Source organism: Natrix helvetica (assembly GCF_964273705.1).
Source record: "Natrix helvetica genome assembly, chromosome: 6".
In the NCBI taxonomy this organism is placed as follows: Eukaryota; Metazoa; Chordata; class Lepidosauria; order Squamata; family Natricidae; genus Natrix; species Natrix helvetica.
Genome location: NC_138553.1, coordinates 74,910,837 through 74,937,862, shown reverse-complemented (window position 1 = coordinate 74,937,862; position 27,026 = coordinate 74,910,837). Strand labels below are relative to the sequence as shown.

The window sequence follows — 27,026 nt, the reverse complement described above, 5'->3', positions numbered from 1 at the left end:
CACCTTAAGGCAGATGAAGTCTCCCTGGATGCTAGATACCTGACAGTAAGGGCAGAAACATTCTTGCCCGAAGGCTTCTAACAAAGGAAGATTTCTTCTTTATCAAATGAACTAAGCTAAAGCAGAAGGATGACAGACTTTTGCAGTGTAACAAGAACAGAATGCAACAGAAATTTATCAAGTTTAAAGACAAAATTAGTTTTGTCTTCTGCATTTTAGTTATAATTAATGCTTTAACAAAGGGAATAAACAGTGACACGATGCCACAAAGGTTGCTTTGGTCTTTCCGATGAGAGTCCGGGAAAGTGAGCGAGCAGGGCTTACCGATGAAAGGAGATTAATGGAAGCATCTGTCTAGCCCTTCCTTTGGCTGGCCATGACCTACTTTGGATTTTCCTGCCTCCTGACTAATTTATCGGAAGGGGGAAAGGTGAACTCCATTGCTATGGTGTTTGCCACTGCCAGTGAGGCTCTTAGATTAGCAATGGGAGGTGTTGGGCAATCTGGCTGCAACATCTGTCACTCCATTGATTGATTTGTCTGATCTGGCTGGCTAGCTAAGTGTCTCCTTCCCTCTTCCCTCCTCCATCACTTTTCCATGTGGATTTCCTTCTGCCACACCATCATGTAGACCAGAACAAGGAATCAACTTCAGAGAATGGCTGAATTTTTTTTTTAACTGAGATTGGCCATAATAATAGAATTATGCAAGTATATTTGTGTTGTATATTCCTCCTTTCATAGTTTAGTGAATTGGGTGTGTGTTTGAGCCACTTATAATTTTTTTAAAGAACTGAAGATATTTTTCACCAATCAGTTGTGCTATGAACGGATATAGGAAATCTCTATCAGGGTCCTGTTCCTTTACTGCTGCCTGGGAATACTGAGAGTTGAAGAACTTTAACACATGTTAAAGTTCCCGCAGTGGTGCAGATACTTCACCCCATGTCCAGGAACTTTCTCATAGCAAAAAAGTCACTGTCACAGCCTAGTGGCTTTATTGTAGATGTAATAGAAGTCATCAGGGACGCGGTGGCTCAGTGGCTAAGACGCTGAGCTTGTCGATCAGAATGGTTGGCAGTTTGGTGGTTCGAATCCCTAGCGCTGCGTAAAGGAGTGAGCTCCATTACTTGTCCCAGCTTCGGCCAACCTAGCAGTTCGAAAGTATGTAAAAATGCAAGTAGAAAAATAGGAACCACCTTTGGTGGGAAGGCACCCTGTTTTCCTGAAAATAAGACCTCCCCAGATAATAAGCCCAATTGGGCTTTGGAGCGCATGCGCTAAAATAAGCCTTCCCCCAAAATAAGCCCTCCCCAGAAATATTGCAATACAGTAGCAGCCATGAGGTGACGATGCTCATTGCCTCCTGCACCTCAAAAATAATAAGACCTTCCTGAAAATAAGGCCAAGTACTTATTTCGGGGGTCAAAAGAAAATAAGGCCTGGTCTTATTTTTGGGAAAACACAGTAACAGCATTCCCTGCACCTTCGGCGTTTAGTCATGCAGGACACATGACCCCGGAGACGTCTTCGGACAGCGCTGGCTCTTCAGCTTTGAAACGGAGATGAGCACCGCCCCCTAGAACGGGGAACGACTAGCACATATATGCAAGGGGAATCTTTATCTTTAATAGAAGTCATAGGTATGCCAAAAACATGCCTATTTTGGAATACTTAGGTCAAATTTGCTTTTTCCTCCTATCTTTTGAAATCGCTGGAAATTCAAACTACCTTTCAAAACCAATGAGCAGAAGCTGCGATGCTTCTGCTCATTGGTTTTGTAGTCTTACTGTCTCTCGGGTTCTATGGGATTTCCCCCCAGCTGTTCCCTTGAGCACTACATTCTTCCTGCACAGGAGAAGGAAATTTCCAAACAAAAACTGTGCCACTCAGAATTTGCCTGCATGGAACCAGATTCATATTTATAATGAAGATGATGCAAGAATCGGTGCTCTGCAATACAGCATGGAATCTCATCTATTTGCTTTTAAATGAAAAAAAAAATCAGCCTAATGGAGCATAGTGCTTGGTGAGCCTCCATATTTTTATCAGATTCTAGCCTTGCGTCAGTGAGGAATTTCATTAGCCTTATTTGTGCTTCAGGGAACAAGAGATTGCATATAATGAATATGTATAGACATGGCATCATTAGGAGCAATACAGGCAACATCCCTCAATATTCAAGATATTCTATTAATAAGTTTTTAAAAATGTGAAAAATAATGGCTTTGAGCAAGTTACGTTTCCTTCAAGAGTAACATTATCCATGTTCTTAGCACTTGTGATCTAATGATACAGGGAACATTTTAAAAAAAAGTACATACATTTTTAATTTAGTATAGTGGTCATTAACACCCTTTGATTTGTTGTTTTAAACTGTTACTCTATTAGTGATAATTTCAATAAAATATTGCACGTTAAGAGCTCTAAGGAACATTCCCCTGAGTTAAGCTTGCGCCTGAAAGTGTATTTATTGCAAGGGAGAATTAAAGCAACATGGAATATTTAATCTTGCTTGCTGCAGATATTTTTTCTGGCTCTTTCATTACCACTTTATTACATTTCTGCATATTGGATCAACGATATAAATGAGGCTAATCTATCATGCAGCAACTGAGGCTGCTCATGGCAGGTCTCTGCCTCTAATCATGATTGCTGATAGACAGCAGTTTCCTTCCATTCTGAACTCAGTAACAGATAAAAACATAATGTCCAGAATTGACATATTGCAACTTAGGAAAAAAAAAAAAACAAACCCCAAAATGTCCAAATCTCCAAACTCACTCTAAAATCAAATTCCTGGACCTTGATAGAGAATGCTGCCTGTGATATGGGTGTGATTAAGGCTGATAATCCAGTCTACATCTTCTCGGTCTAATTAAAAAATGTTCTGTAAGAACTTCAGTAAATTAAAGCTATGATGGGCACATAAATCCATATTTATAGGGCCCATCTGGATTTGACACCCCTGGTCTAAATTAACAAGTCGAATGAACAAATGAAAGAAAAATATATAAGTTGTCTATCTGTGAAAAAGAGGGAAGGATTTAATCACGTCTCATTTTATGAAATGGGAATTGATGAAAACATGCAGATAAGTGAAGGATGAATAAATGATGAAGATGGATGGATGGATGAAGGACTAAAATTGTCATTTAACTGTATGTATTGATGTCAATCTAGGTCAGGGGTCGGCAAGGTTAAACACTCAAAAGAGCCATAAAGGTTCTAACCGGAAGTTCCCCGTTCAATTCTGGAGCTGACCAGAAGTCCAATTCCTCCACTATAGAGTCTCCTCCTAGCGCGGCATCCTTTTTCCTCTTCCTGTTCTAACTGAAAGCCCTATCAATTGTGGAGCTGACCAGCGACAGGGAGCCGCAGCAGAGGGACGAAAGAGCCACATGCGGCTCCAAAGCCATGGGTTGCTGATCCCTGATCTAGGTTGAAGGGAGTCCATATTGAAACTAGAACTTTATCAGTTGTAAATAGTTGCAGGTTGATTCACCAGTGATCAGGGATTACGAAGGAATCAAGATGTTCGTATTGCCTTTAAGGAGAGTATGGCTATTCCTCTTCTATTTTGTCCAAATAGCAATATATCTTTGGCTAGGCCTGCATAAAGGTGTAGCAAGAACACAAAAGAACTTTCAGAATTTCGTAGTCATTTGTAGGTATCTGTGTTGAGAGAAATGTTCTTCAGAGCACAAAAATTATCTCTCTTTAATGGGTGAAAAAAAATCAAAAGATCTAATAAAGGGGGGTGTTATTTGACTCTGTGACGCCTAACCTTGACAGCAGCTCTGCTTGCTCAGATCCATTGTTCAAGTTAGTTGACTTACTGCTACCCCGAGGCTGATATTGCTATACAGAATAATTGCTTGGCACGCTTCATGAAATATCACAGCAGCCTCCTCCGAGGTTAAATTGGGATTCCGGTGAAATGCGATAGTAACTGCAAGTAATAATCATTATTGATTCTTTCTATCCCCGCATCAGCTCATCTATGACATGTTTTTCTCCTCTGGTGAGCTGGACTGTGGGTTGAGGTAAATAAATTGTGTATCCTGAAATTATTTCCCTTTCCTGAAGCCTTTAATTTGGAAGAGAGAAGACGGTTTGGATCAGGCGATTCTACATTTCATTTTCTCAAAAGGATTGTATTAAGTTCTTAAGTAGCCTTTAGCAAATACCTGTCCAAACAGAAACAAGGGAAAAATCTAAATTATATTTGGCTCAAGATTATTCCAAGAAATGTGTATCTTGACTTGTTCTTTCCCCACCTCTCTTTTTTCCCTCCCGTGTTAGCCCTAGCAACAATCTGGAAGGTACATAAGGATGGGAAGATGGCTGCATTAACATTTTATAATCAGAGGTGGTATTCAGCCAGTTCTGGTGAACTGGTAGCGGAAATTTTGAGTAGTTCGGAGAACTGGCAAATACCACCTCTGGCTGGCCACGCCCCCATTATTTGCCTCCCGAGTCCCAGCTGATCGGCTGGGTCTTCTTTTGTTGCCCTGCATAGGAGAACGGAGCTGGAAAGCAGGTTACTGGGGTGGGGAAGGAATGGGGATTTTGCAGTAACCTTCCCCAGGAGTAGGGAGGGAATGGAGATTTTGCAGTATCCTTCCCTTCCCACGCCTATTAAGCCACACCTACCACACCAGCCACACCCACCAAGCCACGCTACAGAAAGGGTAGTAATTTTTTTTTTAATCCCACCACTGATTTTATTCTAAGCTTTGTTCGGTTTTGTTTTAATGAAATGAGTGAGCACGGCTACAAATGAAACAAACAAATAAAAGTATATCTATGTAGTTACCAAGCACATCTAAATTATATTAAAATAACCAAAATATCTTTTACAATCTCCACGGCTCGTCACAACTTTTGAGCAGCTTTAACGTTTTGGAAATTGAAAGTTGGAAAAATTTGACATGTGGCCTACTTGTGGTCTGTAAAGAATGTTTTATGGTTTCCATGCATTAATCAAGCCGTTGTGGCTTGATCAGTAAGCCCATGGTTCAAGCAAGCCATGTCTCAGAAGGCAGTGGGTTAACCTGTGTTTCTTCTAAGGCAGAAGTTCTCATGTTTTGTGGTACCTAACATAAGAAATGTTTCCTTGTGATGGTGCCCTCCCAAGCGCAGATTGTGCTTTTGCAGGTTTCTAAAAAGGTTCCGTTATGGCAACTGGACCAAAGTTTATTAAAACTGAGATGCTTCGTTATTCACCCAAGTAACTCCTTCAGTCAAAATGAGAATTTTGGGTAGTCATTGAGTTGTTGAAATGAACCAACTCTTGCCAGCTTCTCAGTTCTAATAAACTTTGGTCCAATTGCCATGATTCAACCTTTTTAGATACTTTTGACCTGGATGATTGAGTTTTTATTTACTTTTCGAACTTCCGACATCTCGAAACTGCCAACCTCCTGGTGGGCTCCAGGGTAAGCTGTTACTTGGAGAGATGGTTTAATGTCAACTGTCCAGTTGGCGAATCCAGAGAAAGAAACTCATTATTTAACCAAGAATATAAACTTTACTGAATAAACCACATTGGCACAGAAGAAGCAAAACCAGCTCTGGGTTTCCTGCACAAAGCAAGCATTGTTAATTCCCCCTTTCCCTACAGGCCACCCACAGTCCATTACGTCCACTGATCACTTCTGTTCATTCTGTTATGGGAACCAGCCAGCACGCTGGGACCTCTGCTCGTGGTTACTCCCACTGGATGCAAGAACCTCTCATCTCCCCTGTTTCAACAATCAGGAACGGATTTAAATTTTAACACTGTTGGAGAATCCTTTCAGTTGCTTCTACAATGACTCAAGCCCTGTTTTTAATGCTGTTAAAAAAAAAAAGCATTAACCAAGATGTTCCAAATTCTGGGTGAGGAAAAATCGTTTTCAGAATTCAGTTTCTCTTTTTCAGAAAGTTAAAATGACCCTGTAATGCTGATTGATAGTCAAAACAAACCGTTTCTTCTAAGGCAAAAGAAAAAAAAATCGGTTTGAGGACAGGGTGACCTCACAGGTTGCTGCTGTTTATGCTGTTTTCCCGCTATTCTATGAAATTTATCACACTGCGATGACAGACTGTTAGTAACCTTGTTTAATAAGATGAAAAGGTTATGCTTACAACTTCGGTGCACCAGATGACAGCTGCCCTTTAATGCTGGGGAGTTTTTGTAAGTGCAGCCAGTTTAAGAGCTGAAATATCAGTGCTGACTTTCTGCCATGTAGACTTTGTTTATTTTGCTTCCTATGATGTGAAGCTGTGAAAACAGTTTTATTCCTAATACGTGAACTCACCTTATGGAGGGTGGACGACAGTGTTTAAGCTTTTCGTAGCTTTCCAAGGCCTCGCTGTCTCTCGTGAACTCATACACAAAGCTTGCTGATAGACTGCAGATTTTTTTTTTAAAACGCAGCCTGTAGGATGAAAAATCCCAGTTCCACGTCGGGAATAAAATGGAGGCTGATTGGAAAGAAATTGGTTAGGGTTATGGTCGCAAAAGGAGATCACATGACTCCAGGACACTGCAATTGTCATAAACGTGAGTCAGTTGTCAAACATCCGAATCTAAATCAACCAGGAGTGATGCTGCGGCAGTCATAAAAAGTGTGAAAAATGGTCCTGTCACTTTTTTCAGCGCAGTTGTAACTTCAAATTGTCACTAAATGAAATGCCACACTTGGAATCCTGCATTCAGTTTTGGTCAACACGATGTAGAAAAGATGTGGAGACTCTAGAAAGAGTGCAGAGAAGAGCAACAAAGATGATCAGGGGACTGGAGGCTAAAATATATTGCAGGAACTGGGTATGTCTAGTCTGATGAAAAGAAGGACTAGGGGAGACGTGATAGCAGTCTTCCAATATCTCAGGGGTTGCCACAAAGAAGAGGGAGTCAGGCTATTCTCCAAAGCACCTGAGGGTAGAACAAGAAGCAATGGGTGGAAACTAATCAAGGAGAGAAGCAACTTAGAACTGAGGAGAAATTTCCTGACAGTTAGAACAATTAATCAGTGGAACAGCTTGCCTCCAGAAGTTGTGAATGCCCCAACACTGGAAGTCTTGAAGAAGATGTTGGATAGTCATTTGTCTGAAATGGTATAGGGCAGTGATGGCGAACCTATGGCACGCGAGCCATTTGTCAGGGCACGCAAGGCACTAAAAATGACCCTTCCGATTTGCTCGGAGGTTCGTTTGACTGCTCCGGAGGGCTTCCGGGGGGGGGGGGCAGGGGAGGCTGTTTTCGCCCTCCCCAGACTCCTATAAATCCTCTGGAGCCTGGGGAGGGCGAAAAAAGCATGCAAAAAATGGGGGGTTGCGCCTGTAGTGTGCGCATGTGCACTGGGGGGGGTCGCGCATTGCATTATGGGTGGGGCACGCCCGCACACGACCCCCCTGCGCTCCCCCACTTATGGCATGTGAGCCCAAAACGGTTCGCCATCACTGGTATAGGGTTTCCTGCCTAGGCAGGGGGTTGGACCAGAAGACCTCCAAGGTCCCTTCCAACTCTGCTATTGTATTATTGTAATTGTTGTAAATCAACGAGCACCTGTATTCCAGGTTTGAGACATGCTCGCTCCAGATGTTCTGCGCTAGAATTCTTGGAATGAGTCTTTTGATGTTGGACTGCTTCTGGAATATGTGGTACAGACCATTTCAAGGTTGGAAGGTTTTGCATATAATTGCTAGATGCTTTCCTATTTACATTATTAGAATTATTTCTTGATCCTAATGAGTTTTGGGGCAACAAGGCAAAAAGGTCAATTTACTGTTTAGCTTCTTTTGGGTTTGGTTTGAATTTCTTTCTCTTGGTGGCTTCTACTGTTGGAAGAAAAATGCGGTCTGATTCCAAGCGGGGAGAAAGATGCTGGAAATAAAATGGAGCTGATTGGAAAGAAGGACTCTGTTTATTGATGAGCTGAACCAACCAGTAGTTCTGGGACAGCTGGCCAAAATGGGGTTGGGATAGGTGGGCTTTTATACATGCGTTTGGTTTTTGTGTTTGAGATGCTCCAGGGGGTTGTGCAATGCAGTGAGCTTTGTGTCTATTACTATTTGAATGGTGGTGGGTTAAAAAAATAGGATCGCCAACATGATCGCCAATGTCCAATGATGAATATGGCACAAGAAGAAGAAGAAGGTGGGTGTATTATGTCCCAAAGGTCATGTCCTGTTCTCCTTAATCCCATCACCTGGAGTTCAAGGTGTTTTGTTTATGAATAGATTGGTCCAGTCTTTCTTAAGGGGCACAAAATATTCATCTCTAAAGACTTGATCTGCTGGAGGCTGTTGGGACTGCTTTCTGCCTTTATTAAGATTTTTCTCCATTTCTCCTTTTGGGGAAATATATTAGAATAGAATAACAGAGTTGGAACGGACCTTGAAGGTCTTCTAATCCAACCCCCTGTTTAGGCAGGAAGCCCTACACCATTTCAGACAAATGGCTATCTAATATCTTCTTAAAGACATCCAGTGTTGGGGCATTCACAACTTCGGGAGGCAAGTTGTTCCATTGATTAATTGTTCTAACTGTCAGGAAATTTCTCCTTAGTTCTAAGTTGCTTCCCTCCTTGATTAGTTTCCACCCCTTGCTTCTTGTTCTACCCTCAGGTGCTTTGGAGAATAGTTTGACTCCCTCTTCTTTGTGGCAGCCCCTGAGATATTGGAACACTGCTATCATGTCTCCCCTAGTCCTTCTTTTCATTAAACTAGACAGACCCAGTTCCTGAAGTCGTTCTTCATATGTTTTAGCCTCCAGTCCCCTCGTCATCTTTGTTGCTCCTCTCTGCAATCTTACCAGAGTCTCAACATCTTTTCTACATCGTGGTGACCAAAACTGAATGCCGTATTTCAAGTGTGGCCTTACCAAGGCATTATAAAGTGGTATTAACCCTTCACGTGATCTTGATTCTATCCCTCTGTTTAGGCAGCCTAGAACTGTGTTGGCTTTTTTGGCAGGTGCTGCACACGGTTGGTTCCTATTTAAATGGTTGTCCACTAGGACTCCAAGATCCCTCTCACAGTTACTACTATTATTTTGTTTCTTTTAATATCCCCCAAAATATTACATTATCTGGGAGGGGGGTTTCACTTCACCCCTTGCCTTTTAATCTAGACCAGGATGGCGTTCGTACTGCCTTAAGCATTGCTCTCAGGGTCACTGAAGGTCCTCATCCCTTTAAGGTTATAATTATTAAGATAATAGCTTCCAAAAGCAATGTGTGGTAATGCCAATTTGCAGGAGCAGAACATCTTAGATAATAGACCTAATCGGAGATTAACCTTTGGATTAGAAAAATGTACTGTATGGCACCAATGGGATGTAATGGTTAGGAAACTGGATTTAGATTTCTGTAAATTCAAAGAGAAGGAAGCAAATCAATCAGAAGTAGATCCGGGTGGCATCCAACCTTAAAAATAGAGTTAGTCAGGGTGGATAAAAATAGATGATTTTTAAAAAAAATTAAATCAGATTTTTTTAACTTAAATTGGATTTTTTTAAAATTTAAATCTGATATTTTAAATTTTAAATTGGATTTTTTAAAATTAAATTTATTTTAATAAATGCTTTTGGAGTAAAAATCTACCTAAAGGTAGCTTTCTATTGAAGATACATTCATAATTTAGTTTATTCAGCATGAAATGGAGCTTAGTTATGCAGCATGAAGTTATATATCCTGCAATATTGGTGAGTCAACAGCAGGTCAAAGGAGGAGCCACTACGGGACAGAGATGACAGCTGCCCTTTAAAAAATTATGATTTAAATCGAGTTGATTTAAATCAAGCCTTTTTACTCGTGATTTAAATCAACTTGATTTAAATCAAATCCACCCTGGAATTAGTTGAGATGTTCATTTCTTAATTTGTTATGCTTAAAGAAGGAAACCTTCACTAAACCAAATATATGTTGTTGGCTCTGAGGAACACACACTGGTGTTATTAACAGTAATATTCTAATAACCGTTATGGTTAAGGCACTATCTCTAAACATGAAAAATTAAGTCTGGAGTGTGCGAGTATATGAATGAATGAATGAATGAATGAATGAATGAATGAATTTTGATGGAAGAGGATTCATGGAGGATTAACTGAGCCAACTGTTACACCTGGTGTACTATCCAACATTGCTTGTAGCTGAAATGTAGAGTAAGACATTGCCCTAATTCTACTTGCGTATTCAATTTAAGACTTGCTGCAGAGATGAGTCTCATCATTGCCTCATTGGCTTTTAAGAACATCATGGGAATAAATAGAAAAATATCTTCAGATTACTGAAATAACATGTTAGTTTGCCTTTACTTATCAAAAGAATGGGTTTGTATTTTTTAAAGCTTTTCTTCAGCTTGCTATAGGTATCCAGAGAAGTGTTTTTTCAACCTTGGCAACTGGTAATATGTTGGACTTCAGTTCCCAGAATTCCACAGCCAGACATGCAAGGGGAATGTTGAGAAGCCCTGATCCAAAGACTTTTTAAAAACATGATTTAATTACCGTATTTTTCGCCCTATAAGACGCTCCGGAATATAAGACGCACCCAATTTTAAAGGAGGAAAATCTAGAAAAAAAAGATTCTGAACCAAATACTGTAGTAAAATATTTTATATCAACTGTATAAAGTTAACAGCAGTTTAAGAACAATTTTATGTCAACCATGTAACATATTAAGAACTATCTTTACTCTCATTAACAGTCAGTAAAGTCAGTAAACAGTGAAAGTAACAAAAATAAGGCTGTAATGTTTTTATTCGAACCCCAAGAATTCCTCTTCTTCGCTGCTATCAGAAATGAGGAAGGACAGATCCACGCAGTCATTGTCATCACTTTCTTCCTCACTGGTGTCAAATAAGACGTCGTCTTCTGTTCCATCCAAGGCATTACTAATGCCACACTTCTTGAAGGATTTTACAACAATGTCCTCCTTCACGGAGTCCCATGACCTTTTAACCCATTCACACACTTGTGTGATAGTGGGCCTCTTCATCCGCCCAGTAGACGTCAGATCATGGTTCCCAGCTGCCATCCAGGTGTTCCACTCCTCTCGCATCAGAACTTTGAACGGTTTGTTAATGGAAACATTCGGCGTATAAGACGCACCCAGATTTTCACCCTCTTTTTTGGAGTAAAAAAGTGCATCTTATAGGGCGAAAAATACGGTACCTATTTTTGAGCCATTTCAAGCAGTAAGGCTTGAAGACTGCTAAATTGTAAAGGAAATGATGGGGATAGGAAATTGCAGAGTACAGGGAAGCAGTGCTGAGTTCCCAATTTTCATGCTTTCAAACATTCCTAAATTTACGGTATGTTAAGTTACCCCGGAGATTGTTCTGGCATGTCTTACAATAAGTATTTTCTGCTTTGATCAGGGGTATCAAATTCAATTTCATTGAGGGCCAAATCACTGTTATGCTTGACCTCAGGGGTGCCCATGGCTGGGATGGGCGTGGCCAGTTCGAAATCACTCATGTTGGGGGCTCCTGTGGTGGCCTGGGTTTTCGGCTGTGACAGCCTCCTGCAGTCCTCTACCAGTGAAAATGGAGCTTGGGAGGGCCGTGTGCGGCCCTCCCAAGCTCCATTTTTGCTGGCAGAAGCACCGCAGGCCGGTCCTTCACTGTTTCCAAGGCAACCCTGCGATCCAGATCTAAGCACCCTGTGGGCCAGATCCGGCCTGCGGGCCTTGAGTTTGACACCCCTGGCTTAGACTGTGAAAAACGGTCATAAGTCTAAGGTAAAAAGTGATTACTGCAAAACATCCCCAAACAATCTCCGGTGTAAGTTGAGGACTACCTATATCTGCAGCTTCATGTCTTTAGCATTCATCTCGGTAGTGCAGAAGTGAGTTCCTACCGGTTCGGACCGGTTCGGCTGAATCGGTAGTAGTTTTTCGGCCTGGGTCATTGAAACTGGCAATGACCCAAGCCTGCCATGACCCTGAACTGGTTCCTCGGTCTCTTCTCCCATCGCCGGCATGCTTCTGCGCATGCGCAGAACAGTTTTCAGTAAACTGCGCGTGCGCAGCAACGAGGCAAAGCAAAGCGAGCAGCCTGCGGGCAAAATGCGCACGCACAAAACGCCGTCTCAGAGCGAACCGATAGTAAACCAGTTAGGAACCCACCACTGCGGTAGTGGTTAGCTTTCTCAGGGAAAACCGTGAAGGGAATCTGCTAATCTTTCTACATTGCTGAATTTCCTGATTTGAAAAGTCATCGTCTTAATTCATCCCTCAACAAACTATTTACAGCCAAAGAAACTGTCGGAAAAGGAAGATATTTTGCTTTCTGCTGTACGGCGTTTACTCCCTGCCAAATGGTTGGGGAAAGACTTTTTCAAGCCTAAATGTGTATGTCCAGCAAACGGACGCAGGGTTGCTATGAAATTATTGATGTAGGCAAATCTTGCCAAATTGCCTTGGCAGAATGCTGCGAGGCTCCAATTTTTGGCTGACAGATTTAAGTAATAGACAGTAATAAATGGAGGTCAAATTCTAATGAACTTCCCAATCATTTGCCTCAGGAAAATACTCCCTGGCACACACGTGTGTTTCTGAGCAAGTAAACCTTTACCTCTCAACAAATAGAGATCATTTGGCTTGAAAGAGCTTCAATGTTTTACCGATTTTTTACAATAGAAGGGATTATATGAGATTGTGGTCTTTGTTGTGGGAAGGCCTGAGAATCGCAGTTGAAGAAATCTAGAGATGGCTAGACTTAGATTTTGCCCTAAAATGATATGAGAACTTAGATGTCATAAGAGCCAATTTGGTCTCGTGGTTAAGACACCAGGGTTAGAAAGCAAGAGATCGTGATTTCAAGTCCCGCCTTAGCCATGAAAGCCAGCTGGCTGACTTTTGGCCACTCGGTTGTGGCCCGCTAGCAGCCAGCAGAGTTGGTGGCAGAATCTGACAGTGAGGAGGTTAGGGAGGAACATGGGCCAGTCCTGGAGTCTGGGGACGGCTCTGTGTTGTAGGCAGAGATGAAGCCAGGGCTGTCTGACAGTTATCAGCTGCCTTTGGAGTCGGAGATCAGTGGGGCAGAAGAACAGCTGGAGCCTGTTCCCAGTGTGTGCCTGCACAGAGCTGCCAGGAGAATGCAATAGTTAAGGAACAAGGGCTGACTCGGGAGTAAAGGCACAGGTGGACAGTGAAAGGTCCCTCCCAGAGGGAATAAAGAGGAGCGAAAGGGGAGGGGAGTTTGCAGGAGACAATTAGCTCGCTTAATTAGTGTGAAGATTTGTTCATGACTCTCAAGAGACTCCTTCCCAAGTATTTTCTTGTACAGCGTTGAGTTTGGAAGATATCGGCCTGGCGGCTCTCCAAGCCTGATAAGGTCTGTGGTTGTAAATACACCCTTGAAAGACTGTTTGTCAGGACTTTGCAGGATGTGAATGAGGGGAATTCACATTAGCTTAATAAAAAGGGGTTTGGGGCTCTCTTTCAGCCCAACCCATCTCACAAGGTGGTTGTGTATGGAAAATAGGAAGAGGTTGGTGTGTAGGATATGTTCTCCGCCATGAGTTTTATTTGTAAAAATAAGAAAGGCAGGATACAAATTAAATAAATAACAAGGTGTCACCTGTTCAATCTAGCCGGCCTGGCCTAATTCCTAATTCCCAATTTTAGTTCCTCAAGCCTGCATTTTTTAAAATTTCTAGGGATATATTTTTAGTTGTTTTTTAATTTAATTTTTGATTTTTAATTTTTGTACAGTTGTATGAGGTTTAATTCGTTTTTAAGGGTATGGGATATTCGTCTTTTGTATTCGTTTTAATGACACACCTGTACACCGCCCCGAGTCCCTTCGGGGAGAGGGGGCGGTCTAGAAATATTGAAAATAAATAAAATAAATAAATATAAGGTGAGACAGGACCTGGTTAACTGAGAGGCCATCTGTGCTGCTTGCCAATTTTCCAATTGATACCTTTGTATTAAACTCAACGAATGCAATTGAATATCTCGGGTTCTTAATGCTTCCTTTGACTTCCATGTTAGGTTTTTTCAAAGATGACCGCATCGTATTCTGGACATGGATGTTTTCCACCTACTTTATGGAGAAATGGGCCCCGAGGCAAGATGACATGCTCTTCTATGTTCGCAGGAGGCTGGCCTATGTTGGCGGAGATGGCATAGAAGAAAAGAAGGTAGGTTGATTGACAAGCTGGAACGCCAAGAAAGGCAGCTCTTGTTCTCTCATAAATGGCAAATGGATTTCCTCTTCAGCTGACAGAAAATTAGAAAGTAGATCAAAGACATACCCGTATTTTTCAGAGTATAAGACGCATCGGAGTATAAGACGCACCAAGATTTTGAAGGGGCAAATTTAAAAAAAAATGTTTTTGCACTCTGCAAACCTCCCCAAAACGGCCTGTTTTTCGCGAAAACGGGCCCGTTTTTAAAAAGAGGCATAAATAGTCTTTAGGAGGCTTGTAGAGTGTTCCTGGAGGGTGGTGGGGGAGGCAAAAATGAGCAAAAAAATGGGCATGCATAGCCTTTAGGAGGCTTATAGAGTGTTCCTGGGGGCTGCCCCACCCAAAATTGAGCAAAAAACAGCTCGTGGCATTGTTTTGCATGCCGTCTGCATCCCACGGATGGGGCCTGATTGCTGGCATGCCACGGCCCAGTGCAGGTCCACCATCCAGGGACTGGAGACCCCTGTTCTAGAGAGAGACAGAGACAGAGAGCAGAAAATGGTTAAAATAAAGTAAAAACTATAAAGTGCTATTCCTATGTTATAAAGAATGTAATTATACATCTAATAATATTGCATAAAGATTGGAACTGCCTTCATTTAGACTTTTGACAGTTTTTCCCAGAACGAAAAGAGAAATAATAGCTCCTATTAATCTTGCATTTCAGCTTTCTTCTATCTACTTGAAAATATTTCTAGAAATACAGCTTTGTACAAATACAGGAAACTATGTTACATATATTTGATTTTGTGCTCTCTTTTCAGGTTATTCTCACAAGGCAAAACTAGTTTGTAAAAGTCCCCCCCCCCCCGCTCCAATGTGGGTTTAATAGGTCTCTGTTGGTTAAATATTTGCTTCATTTGTGAAGCATGAAATTAATGTTTTATGATTTATAGCCATCTCCACCTGTCACTTCTTAGAGTGAATACAAAACAAGAATTTTGTTCCAGTTCTGTTTGTTTAACGTAAAATCCCCCTGGGCACGAACAATATTGCATTTTTAACTCAGTAGCTCCCTCTTGATTACTACTGCAATAAAACAGAGTTTGCAAATTTAAAGTGATTCTAATAATCCTTGTATCTGGCCAGTTGTCAAGCAATGGTGTTTTTTTTTAAAGGATATTGTGGCAAGCAATCCGTGCTAATTTTTATTTATGTATAAAATTGATAGACTGCTTCAATCTAAAAAGGTCTCCTTTTTAAATTAGATCCCAAAACAAATTGAATTGTTTTGCTCTCAAATTGCGCATTCAAATCTTTCTCTCTTCAAATTGCCAGTCTCCAATTTGAATGGAATCAAGGCTGATTAGCATGCACACAAAAGCTTCTGCCTTTTAATTAAATGTGTAAGTGAGAAAAAATGCTACCAGAGTCCTCATGAATTTTGGCTTCCATAGAGACATATTAAATGCCATTACTACGTTGCCTGCTGTTTGCTAATGATGGGCCCAGCTAAGCTTCAGATCCATTCAAAAAGTCAGTGTTTTGCAACCTTGGTCGCTTTAAGATGTGTGGATTTAAATTCCCAGCATTCCCCAGGCGACATAAGTCTTAAAGCTGTCAAGTTTGAACACCCCTGGGTTTTTTTTCCCTAAAGGGTTAGTGGTGCAAGGGACTTGTAACTTGGGACAGCTTTAAGACTTGCACACTTCAATGCCAGAGTTCCTGAGCCATCATGACTGGAGGAGGAATTCTGGGAGTTGAAGTCCAGAAGTCTTAAAGCTGTCAAGTTTGAACACCCCTGGTTTTTTTTCCCCTAAAGGGTTAGGGGTGCAAGGGTCTTGTAACTTGGGACAGCTTTAAGACTTGCACGCTTCAATGCCAGAGTTCCTGAGCCATCATGACTGGAGGAGGAATTCTGGGAGTTGAAGTCCAGAAGTCTTAAAGCTGTCAAGTTTGAACACCCCTGGGTTTTTTTTTTCTAAAGGGTTAGGGGTGCAAGGGTCTTGTAACTTTGAAGCTGTGCTTCAAATGCCAGAGTTTCTGAGCCAACATTTTGGTTGCTAAGCAAGAGCATTGTTAAGTGAGTTTCATCACATTTTACAAGTTGGCCACGCCCACCTGGTCACATGGCCGGCAAGCCACTTCCACAAAGCAGGCCACACCTACAGAAGAGGTTCTAAAACATTTTGAAACCCACCACTGATTTTATGTCAACTGTCTGACTAGTGAACCCACAATAAGGAAACACTCTCGGCAGCCTTGAAATCCCAAAAGTAAAACTTTATTGGATATACCATTATGGTACTGAAGAAACAAAACCAGCTCTGGTTTTCCTGTGCAAACGTTGCCTGGTTAAACAATAGCTTCCTCTTCTCTCCACTCCTGGATGATCACATTGTCCAATTATGAGATGTCCTTTTGTTATGGGAACAGTCCATCTCTTTCTCTAGCACCTGCAGGGGTGACCTTTATAGTGGCCAGATTCTCACGATCTCTGCATACGTTCTCAGCATTCCATTTCCCCTTCATGGGCAAGTTGAAAAGTGTTAAGGTTTGAAAGGATCAACGTGATTCAGTCTTGGCATTTTAGCTTCTTTTTCCCCCCATAATCCATTTTATAATTAGTTATGCCATGGAAGATGGCTGATCTCAGCACAACCACCGTTCCTAATCTTGATGTCATCTGAAGGTTGATCTGCTCCAAACTTAATTGTCACTACAATTGATGAGACTGAGTGAAGGTTTACCTCTCATCTGAAGCTTAATAAAATGCTCCTTGTCATACAATACAGGTGACAGGATATCTTTAGAAGAATATAATGGAGCTTGTCTTACATTGCTGAACCATCAAGCAGAAAGTCTATCAACTCACATAACTTTTCATTATTGATGAATTCATTAAGAATGAATTCCTAACTCAAAAGAGTTAGGGCTTAATTCAATAAAACCGTTTCGCAGACTTGACTGGAAAAGATGGTTACGAATACAAATATACTTCGGGACTTTACAAAGATTGAGATAACATTGAACATTTACTCTACCAATGCTAGGTATTTTCTACTGTTTTTATTATTAGTGTAAAAAACTAAAAAAAAAAGGACAGATATCCAGACATCTATATACTTTCCAACCACGCAATTCAAGATGATTTGTGAAGACCTTACAGGAGTCCTTGACTTACAACCTGTTCTGACCCAGGCTTCCTTACAAAGCAAAAGCAAAGTCTTCCTCCCAACAAAACCTCTTTTATTTACACGACTGCGAATTCCTTTCATTCACAGTCAGCAAGTCTTGGCAAACAGTCTTTCAAAGGAATGTTTATCCACACGAACTTTATCTCGCTTGGAGAGTTGCCAGATAACTAGAGTCCAAACACAGAGCAAAGCAAAACTTGGCACAGAGTTTCTCACAAACAGAACTTTCCAGACCAATGAACAAATTTTTTCCTGCAAAAGCCCACTCCTCATTCGCTCCTCTTTCATTTCCTATGGGAGGGGCCAATCACCTCCAAGGTGTGGCTTTACACCTTGAGTTGACCCTGCTTTCTTAATTGTTCTTGTCATCTGGCAGCTCTGCGCATGCACACAGTGGGAACAGGCTCCAGCTGTTCCTCTGCCTTGCGGCCGTCTAGCTCCCTCTCCTCCTCTGACGTAGAGCCCTCGTCTGAGTTTTTCTCAGCCCCCAGGACTGGCCCATGTTCCTCCCCAACCTCTTTATTGTCTGACTCTGCTGCCAGCTCTGCAGGCTGCTGGCAGACCACAGCACAACCATTGCTTGGTTTGAAGTTACAATGACACTGAGAAAAGTGACTTTACAACTGGTCCTTGCTAGGGTTGGGTTCCAGGAGGCACTACTGGCAGTTTCCTTTGCGTGTCCATGCACAGCGCAATTAAAATTGTTCTGCGCATGCACAGAACTGGAAAAAGAAGATGGCGGTGCCTAGGGCATCGCCCGGAGAACCAGTTCGGTGGTGTTGCAGGCCTGGGTCTCTGCTGGTTCCAGTGACCCAGGCCACCAAACCACTACCGGTTTGGCTGAACCAGTCCGAACCTGTAGGAACCTACCACTGGTCCTTGCCCTTGCAACTGCTGCGGCATCCCAACGGTCACACAGTCAAAATTCGGATACTTGGTCACCTGCATACATTTGTACTAGACATTTGTAGCATCCCTGGGTCCTGTGATCACCACTTGCAACCTTCACAGCTGAATTCTGGCAAGCAAAGTTGGCTTAATTCACTTAATAATTGCAATTGCCATGCTGAGCAACGGGAAAATTCTGATCCCAATTGTGGGTCATAAGTCAGGGATGGCTAACCTTTCCCGAACCAAGTGGCCAAAGTGTGTGTGCATGCGTGCAAATACATGCACGCACACCCGAACCCCCAAAATGCAATATGTGTGCAGCCCTATGCATGCACCCCTCCCCCCCACGCATGCGCGGCAGAGACCCGAAGACCAACTGGCTGGCGAGAGGTGCACACGCGTTTGCGGAGGAGGGGAACTGGAGGGATGGCTCGCGTGCCAACAGAGAAGGCGCTGCGTGCCACCTCTGGCACGCATGCCATAGGTTCACCATTATGGTCATAAGTCAAGGACTATTACCACACATAACTTCTCTGCAAAAATCCATTAAGAGAAACATAGCTTATTCCAGGAATAAATTAAGTCAGGGTCGCTCACATAATGAATCTGGATGTCCGTTCTTGGCAACACAAGAGCAGAATACACATACATACATACATGTTTATATTTGGAAGGCAGAGGTGATTTGAAGTACATAGGACTCTAAATAGCACTAAATGTCTGGTTTCTGGCAATATCTGCCACGTAGAAAAGGGGAACAGTAAAAATGACCTGCCAAGCATTTTTTTGAGATGTTTTTCCTTCAAACCAAACACTAAAAAGAGCTGAGTTTGCAGCTCAAGGCTGGGATGTGCACTTGTGATTTCTTTTTAAATAGAAAGGAAAACAACTCACTCTGAGACAGGAGCAAGGCTGTGCCAGACTTTTCTCTGTCGGCCTGAGTCAACATTTCACTTGGCTGAAAGAGATAAAGTGTGTGAGCTTCTCAACTTTTGGAGCATAACAGTTTGCTGAATTGATGGTGGCGGTGAGAATAGAAATGGAGAATTTTTTTGGTCCCTAGATTACTGCTCTTCCAAGAAGGAGAGAATGCATTAATCTTCAGAGTGCGGATCAATAACCCCCTCATAATTTGTCCAATAAATAAATAATTCATTAAATTAAAATATTTTAATTACATTAATAATTTGTCCAAAGGGACGTGGCTAAGACACTGAGCTTATCGATCAGAAAGGTTGGCACTTCAGCGGTTTGAATTTCTAGTGCCACATAACGGAGTGAACTCCCTTTACTTGTTTCAACTGAACAGTTTGAAAGCGTATAAAGTTGCAAGTAGAAAAACCTTTGATGGGAAGGTAACAGCGTTCCGCGCACCTTTGGCGTTTAGTCATGCCGGCCACATGACCAGGGAGACATCTTTGGACAGCACTGGCTCTTTGGCTTTGAAGCGGAGATGAACAACGCCCCCTAGAGTTGGGAACGATTAGCACATATGTGCAAGGAGAACCTTTGCCTTTAGTTTGGCCAATCTCGGTCTAGCTCTTCTTCATTTGAAATGCTTCTCTGCCGCAGATATTTCACTCTATATGACTTATTGTCATCTCCCCCGTTTTGCTTCCCTCCCGATTTTACCTGAATCACAAATGTTAAGTAATTAAGCTTCCCGTTAGAAGAGCGAGTACAAACCAGCATACAGAGACACTGAATAGTATAAAAATATAGTAGTTTACTATGTAGAAATATAGAGGTATTCAGAGTCCGGTTAACAGTCCAAGTCATACACAGTTCAGTAATTCAGTTATCAAAATAGTCAGTCTAACACACAAAGTATAGCTAAACAGTAGCAAACCACAATACCTCAAAATACACCGACCAATGTCTAACAAAACAGAGAGCTAACAGCCATTCTGGCTCCCCCTTATGGCTGCTTGAGGTAACAAACCAATTACATCTCTTAAGCATTTAAAGTAACAGTAAAGTAATCATAGCTTATATACATTGCCAAGACAAGCCTAGGGTTACATCCCTAACAACAAATGACATTTTATCCATTTCTTCCTGCATTCAAACTAATGAAATCAGAGCTGCTACTTTTTAATAGCAAGACTGCAGATGGAATTATAAATCAACTAAATTATAATAGGACATGTTAATAGAGGTATTTCCTTTTCCAATGAATTAATTGCCGCTCTTTCGGTACTTGCTGAAACCCAGTGCAATTTACTTGGTTGCTTGTTTTCATTTATGTACCACTGGAATCCAATGATTCCTAGTGGCTTACACACATAAAAAGTATGAAACACTAAAAGCCAAACCATCTGCAAGCATAAGTGCAGCCTGTTAATTGTTGTCCACAGAGAAGACCATCAGCTTTATGCTGTAGGTGTAATCTTGAAAGGTGAAGCTGCATTTCACTGGGAACATTTACATTTTCCTATGTGGTTAGTTCTAAAATAAACTCTGGATGACCAATAAGCTTTTCATAATTTTCCTCTCCCTCTAGGGTGAAAAGTGAATGACACATCGTGCTACCAGCTATTTCCTTTATTGGTGTATTTTATATATATGCCGTATATGTATATGTATATGTATATGCAGTGACGTGCAGTCAGGTGAGGCAAGTGAGGCACAGCCTAACCTCTCATCATCAGGGCAGCGAGTCATTCGATGGGAAACTTGCCTTTTGGGAGGAATGACCCAGCTTGGCTCCCGCTTTCGATCTGCCGCCCAACGACCGAACGGAGAAGCGAAGAGGCAGGAGAGACAAAGCAGGAGCCAAGCCGAGTCATTCCTTCCAAGAGGCAAGTTTCCTATCGAATGACTCGCTGCCCTAGACTCGAGGGGGGGGGAGAGGCTTCCTCCGCTCCGTCCGCTCCCCATCTGCACTGCCCTCGCCCGACAAGCACGCCCCGGATTCCGCGCAGCTCTGGCAGGCGGTGCCGTGGCCGAATCCCAGGGCGGAGGGCGGCAGGTCGCAACTGAGCATGCCTGACTGTGGAATTCTGGGAGTTGAAGTCCACAAGTCTAAAAAAATTGCTGCCTCACCAGGTATAAACCTCACCGCACGTCACTGTGTATATGTATATATATAAAAACCAAATACCACTCACTCATCACGAAATCTCCAGAACCGTAATGCTTGCAAACTTGAAATTTGGCACGCATGCTCCTCTTGGCTTCTAGGTGCTCGCTAAGAAAGGATTTGTCGAAATGACCATCAGATTATTAGTATTTCTTATACAGTATTATATTAACACGCTCTGACGCTAAGGAGTTAGACGTTCTACTCCCCCTCCTCACCTGAAAAGAACCCTGTTCCAACTGCCAGTTGCCTTGTACTAACACACTCTGATGCTAAGGAGTTACACATTCAACATTAATTTTCAAGCTTTAAGTGTCAATGTATAACTGCTCATTAATTTTCAAGCTTTCAGTGTCAATTTATCAAGCCCGATCACATAGTTTCGTAGTGAAGCATGGGTATCCAGCTAGTGTGTGTGTGTGTGTGTCTGTGTGTATGGAAGAAGAATCTGTGGAAAAACACCTGAGGGTTAAAGGTAGAAGATGGAGTCATTGAATTTCCCATAAATTTCTCTGGCTGGGCATGTTCAAGGAGCAAGCATTTAAATCTCCCTTTGTCAGCAGTTTTCACACCCAACAAAGTATGGAAACAAAACGGGAGGATGTAACTCTTGAAGGACAGCAACAGCCACTGAGAAATTCTGCCATATTGGGTTGGGGGAGGTTTGGTTTTTGGTCCAAGCGGTTTTGCTCCAGGCAAAACCACTGACTGGCCCCATGTCTAAATGGTACACAATTGGACCCTAACTCTAATTACAGAATGTTTAAAATCATTACTATCTAAATATTTTAGATGGACCCTGGTGTTGCCTTTCCCAGCTAACACGTTTCATTAAAAGACATAAGTTTGATGATCTGCAGCTCACTTGATCAGATGCATGGAGTATCTCGACCAGTGTAGGGTGTCAACAGTGGGCCTCTGTGTAGGGCAAGTGGGACAAACTTTTCCACCCAAAAATAATAATAATGAACACCAGTTTGACCTCAGGACTCAAAACAAGGACAAAGTACTGTAATATCGGAGCAGTTTTGGAAAAACATTGAACAGCATCCTTGAGCAAGAGATTGCTGAAGCCACATCAAAAGGTTTCAGGCCACCTCAAAAGATCTCAACAAACACAATGGGTTTTTAATATATCACAATTGTTAATTGATAAAGTATAAGCTTTTTGCAATGTCCAGAGGACATACATAGCTGTTTTTACAAAGCACAAAGCCAGTCAATCTTAAAAGATAAAGCATTCCTGGAATCAAGCACGACTCATGGAGACTATACAGTCTCTATGTAGATTTCTTCTTCACAATACCAATGTGCCTTGCTATTGCATTCTTCCAAGATATGTCTATGGAGATTCTCAGTCATCCAGGTCAGGATTGTCCCAAAGGTGCTTTTTTCAAGAGGCAACTGGACTTTCTGGTTTTTCTTTGAAGACATTTCGCTTCTCATCTAAGAAGCTTCTTCAGCTCTGACTGAATGCAAGAATCCTTCCATTCCCCACCATCCAGTCAGAGTTGAAGAAGCTTCTTGGATGAGAAGCAAAACGTTTTCAAAGAAAAAAAGAAAGTCCAGCTGCCTCTTGAAAAAAAGCACCTTTGCTTCCTTCCAAGATACTTCCTTGACTTACTGATGATGTTAGACGCTACAGTACTGAAATCTACTGTAGGGAAAGTAACTTTTCTTAAGGGCTATTTGTTCAGAAGGAAGCAATGGGAATCTCTTTCCTACTTCAGATTAACTTGAATATATGGGAGAAGGGGATGAAAATGGAGGAGTTAGTTAGGTTCAGGTATGAGCCTTGGTAGCTCAGTGGTTAGAGTCAGTACTGCAGGCTATTTCTGCTGACTGCCAGCTGCCTGCAATTTGGCAATTCAAATCTCACCAGGCTCAAAGCTGACTCAGCCTTCCATCCTTCCAAGGTGGGTAAAATGAGGACCCAAATTGTTGAGGGGCAATAGGCTGACTCTGTAAACCGCTTAGAGAGGGCTGTAAAAAGCAGCGCAAAGCGGTATATAAGTCTAAGTGCCATTGCTATCCATATTTGGCTTGAATGTGTGACTTGATCCTGAGCCTGCAAACTAATCACCATCCTTTCTTAGAAAGCTTCTGAACCCGACCCCCCAAAATACTACAGATTTCCAGTTATAGTGTGATTCTTACCTTCACTGTTGGGCTTTGTTTTAGCAGGTTGACGTTGAAGTATACCGCAGAGATTCCAAGAAGCTTCCAGGTTTGGGTGATCCTGACATTGATTGGGAGGAGAGCGTCTACCTGAACCTTATACTACAGAAGGTGACCTCAGGCTTTCTCTTCTCCAAAGCTTGTTGGCGTTAGAAGAGGGGAATGTCTGCAATTCGCGGGGTATTTTGAGAATGAGAATGGTACCTTGGCTTGAATCTGCCTGGTCATTTTGAGACTTCCCATCTATTTAAACCTGTAGTAAGGTTATTTGAAGGGTGGCTCAGTGGCTAAGATGCTGAGCTTGTCGATAAGAGAGGTCGGCAGTTCAGCGGTTCGAATCCCTAGTGCCCCGTGACGGAGTGAGCCCCCGTTACTTGTCCCAGCTTCTGCCAACCTAGCAGTTCGAAAGCACGTAGAAATGCAAGTAGAAAAAATAGGAACCACCTTTGGTGGGAAGGTAACAGCGTTCCGTGCACCTTCGGCGTTTAGCCATGCCAGCCACATGACCACGGAGACGTCTTTGGACAGCGCTGGCTCTTTGGCTTTGAAACAGAGATGAGCACCGCCTCCTAGAGTCAGGAACGACTAGCACATATGTGCGAGGGGAACCTTTACCTAAGGTTATTTGTTCCTCAGCAATGTCACCTTGGCTAAAGAGATTGCATGTAGGCTGATGATCCTAGAGCAGTGCAGAATGGAGAAGGATACTACGTGTTGTTCATTCTCTGCCTTGTGAGTACAAGTCCTGGACAAAGCAGCCACTTGGAATGGGGTACTGGAATGAAAAAAACCTGGCTGCTTTTTAAAAAAAATTGCTTGTGGAGGTTTGTCAGTCTTAAATTAGCGTTGGTGTTATTAATCAAAGTGCCAGACATCACACGCTCCTTTGCGGTTTTGTTTCATTTCCAGAGATTGTAATGATTTATAGAAAGTTGCCCTCCTTTTGGCTTTTCTTAAACAAACAAACAAACAAACCAAGCCAGTGATGTGGTTATTTCAGATTGGGTTTTAATTTGTGATTTCATCTACCTTGAGTGTTCTTTTTGTTGAAACTGAAACACTGCCAACAAATTATTGCAATAAGCCAACAGCAACAATAAATAAATAAAGAAGGGGGAAGAGCTCTAAAAACCTAGTAAGTGACCTGTAGGGCTGCATTGACCTTCAGTGGCAATTGAACATGAAAGAAAGTATCTGATTTCTGTTGTGAGGTATCTTCAAATTATTTCATGAAATGAAAACCGAAGGACCTCCTATTTTCTATTGGGGGATCTGGACATGTACACGAAGGAAAACCTAATGAGAAACTTGATGCCTGATTGGTGTTTCATTGCCAATACTTTGATTTTCTTTCAGCTGGATTATATAGTGACGTGTGCCGTATGTACTCGTTCCGATGGAGGGGATATTCACATCCATAAAAAGAAGTCCCAGGTGAGCAGCTCTGCAATTTGGGAACTTTGAAAGGTTTGCGCTTTCGACCTTTGCCCCATGTTTCCCCCCATAAATTTATATTATGGTTTTCTTCTATAGCTCAAGCTCAAATAGTAACTGGGAGAGGGATCTTGGAGTCCTAGTGGACAACCATTTAAATAGGAGCCAGCCGTGTGCAGCAGCTGCCAAAAAAGCCAACACAGTTCTAGGCTGCATAAACAGAGGGATAGAATCAAGATCACGTGAAGTGTTAATACCACTTTATAATGCCTTGATAAGGCCACACTTGGAATACTGCATTCAGTTTTGGTCACCATGATGTAGAAAAGATGTTGACACTCTAGAAAGAGTGCAGAGAAAAGCAACAAAGACGATTAGGGGACTGGAGGCTAAAACATATGAAGAACGGTTGCAGGAACTAGGTGTGTCTAGTTTAATGAAAAGAAGGACTAGGGGAGACATAATAGCAGAGTTCCAATATCTCAGGGGCTGCCACAAAGAAGAGGGAGTCAAACTTATTCTCCAAAGCACTTGAGGGAAGGGCAAGAAGCAATGGGTGGAAACTAATCAAGGAGAGAAGCAACTTAGAACTGAGGAGAAACTTCCTGACAGTTAGAACGATGAATCAGTGAACAACTTGCCTCCAGAAGCTGTGAATGCTCCAACACTGGGCGTTTTTAAGAAGATGCTGGATAACCATTTGTCTGAAGTGGTGTAGGGTTTCCTGCCTAAGAAGGGGGCTGGACTAGAAGACCTTCAAGGTCCCTTCCAACTCTGTTATTCTATTCTAATTTTAATTAGAGACAGCCCCAGACCTAACCCCAGAATAGCTTTGAAGAGCATTTCAAAAGAATTTAGCAAAATTCCCCTAGTCAGTTTCTTGTCACACTTTCATCAAATTAAGAGGTAAGCCCTCCTCTTCTTCTTCTGCTTCCCATGTCTTCAAGCCAGATCCTTCACATTGTTCCCAAGCCAACTGAAATAAATTATGGGAAAAGGTTCAGGATTCTGTCTGCCTATCAGTCTTCAGGATAACCTCCCCAAACTGAACACAACACAGCCATATTTGCAGCGGGGGGAGGGGAGGCAGCAAAAAAGGAAAATCCAGTTTAAAAATGGTCTGAATCCGGCTTATGACAAAATCCATTTTGATAGGAGTGCTGCCTTTCAAGTCCTCTTACCTCCTGGCCACATGACTCAGTATGGAATATATAATCCCACATTGTGCTTCCCCAACAGAACACTGGTCCCAAAGCACAGGGAGAATAGAAATGCACACATACGTAGATGCAATCTGTTACCCAGAAGAGTGTACTAGGGGCCTAACCATTGTTGGCAAAGGGTTTGGGAAGGCTTGGAAAAGCCCAGTTTTACAAGTTTGCTACTCATTCCAAGTCAATAGAATATGGAAGGACTCAAGATTATATTTGTCTATCACTGTTGTGGCCCACCAGCAGCCAGCAGAGCTGGGAGCAGATTCAGACAATGAGGAGGTTGGGGAGGAACATGGGCCAGTCCTGGAGTTTGGGGAAGGCTCTGACGAGGGCTCTAATGATTAGTGCTCGGAGGCAGAGATGGGGCCAGGGCCGTCTGACAGTTATCAGCTGCCTTCAGAATCAGACATCAGTGAGGCAGACAAACAGCTGGCACCTGTTCCCAGAGTGGCCAGATGAAGGGAACAGCTAAGGACCAAGGGTCAACTTGGGAGTAAGGCCACAGGTGGACAGTGAATGGCCCCTCCCAGAGGAAATAAAGGAGGAGCCACAAGGGAGTGGAGTTTGCAGGAGACAATTCATTCCTGCATTCTTGCCAAGTATTGTGGTGTCTGAAAGATATCGGCCTGGCTACTCTCCAAGCCTGACAAAGGTCGGTAATTGTGAACTATCTTGAAAGACTGTGGGAGAGGAAAGACTTTTGCTGGAGAGGAATTCACTGTAAATTAAATAAAAGGGGTTTCTCGGGACGAGGACTCGGCTTCATGCTGCTGGGGAAGCCTAGGTCACAATAGTCACTAGGATTACTCTTTGAAAATAGAACAGGATTCACTTTAGTATAATTGGAGAAGATGGCATAAGGATTGAGTTGAAAATGTGGGGTCTTCAGAGAACGTTTTCCC

At 42.4% G+C, this 27,026-nt stretch overlaps 1 protein-coding gene across 2 annotated transcripts in view; it reads left to right on the top strand.

Annotated features, from left to right (window-relative positions):
* KIAA0930 overlaps positions 1 to 27,026 on the top strand; it is a 62,428-nt gene that overhangs the window by 24,402 nt on the left and 11,000 nt on the right. The window contains exons 2-4 of one of the 2 annotated variants that reach the window (XM_081958418.1): positions 13,992 to 14,140; positions 23,483 to 23,587; positions 24,833 to 24,910. In XM_081958418.1, coding sequence (XP_081814544.1) covers positions 13,992 to 14,140; positions 23,483 to 23,587; positions 24,833 to 24,910 — 332 coding nt within the window. Of the gene's footprint in view, positions 1 to 13,991; positions 14,141 to 23,479; positions 23,588 to 24,832; positions 24,911 to 27,026 lie in introns of both variants that reach the window. The other variant, XM_081958417.1, reaches the window with a different exon arrangement.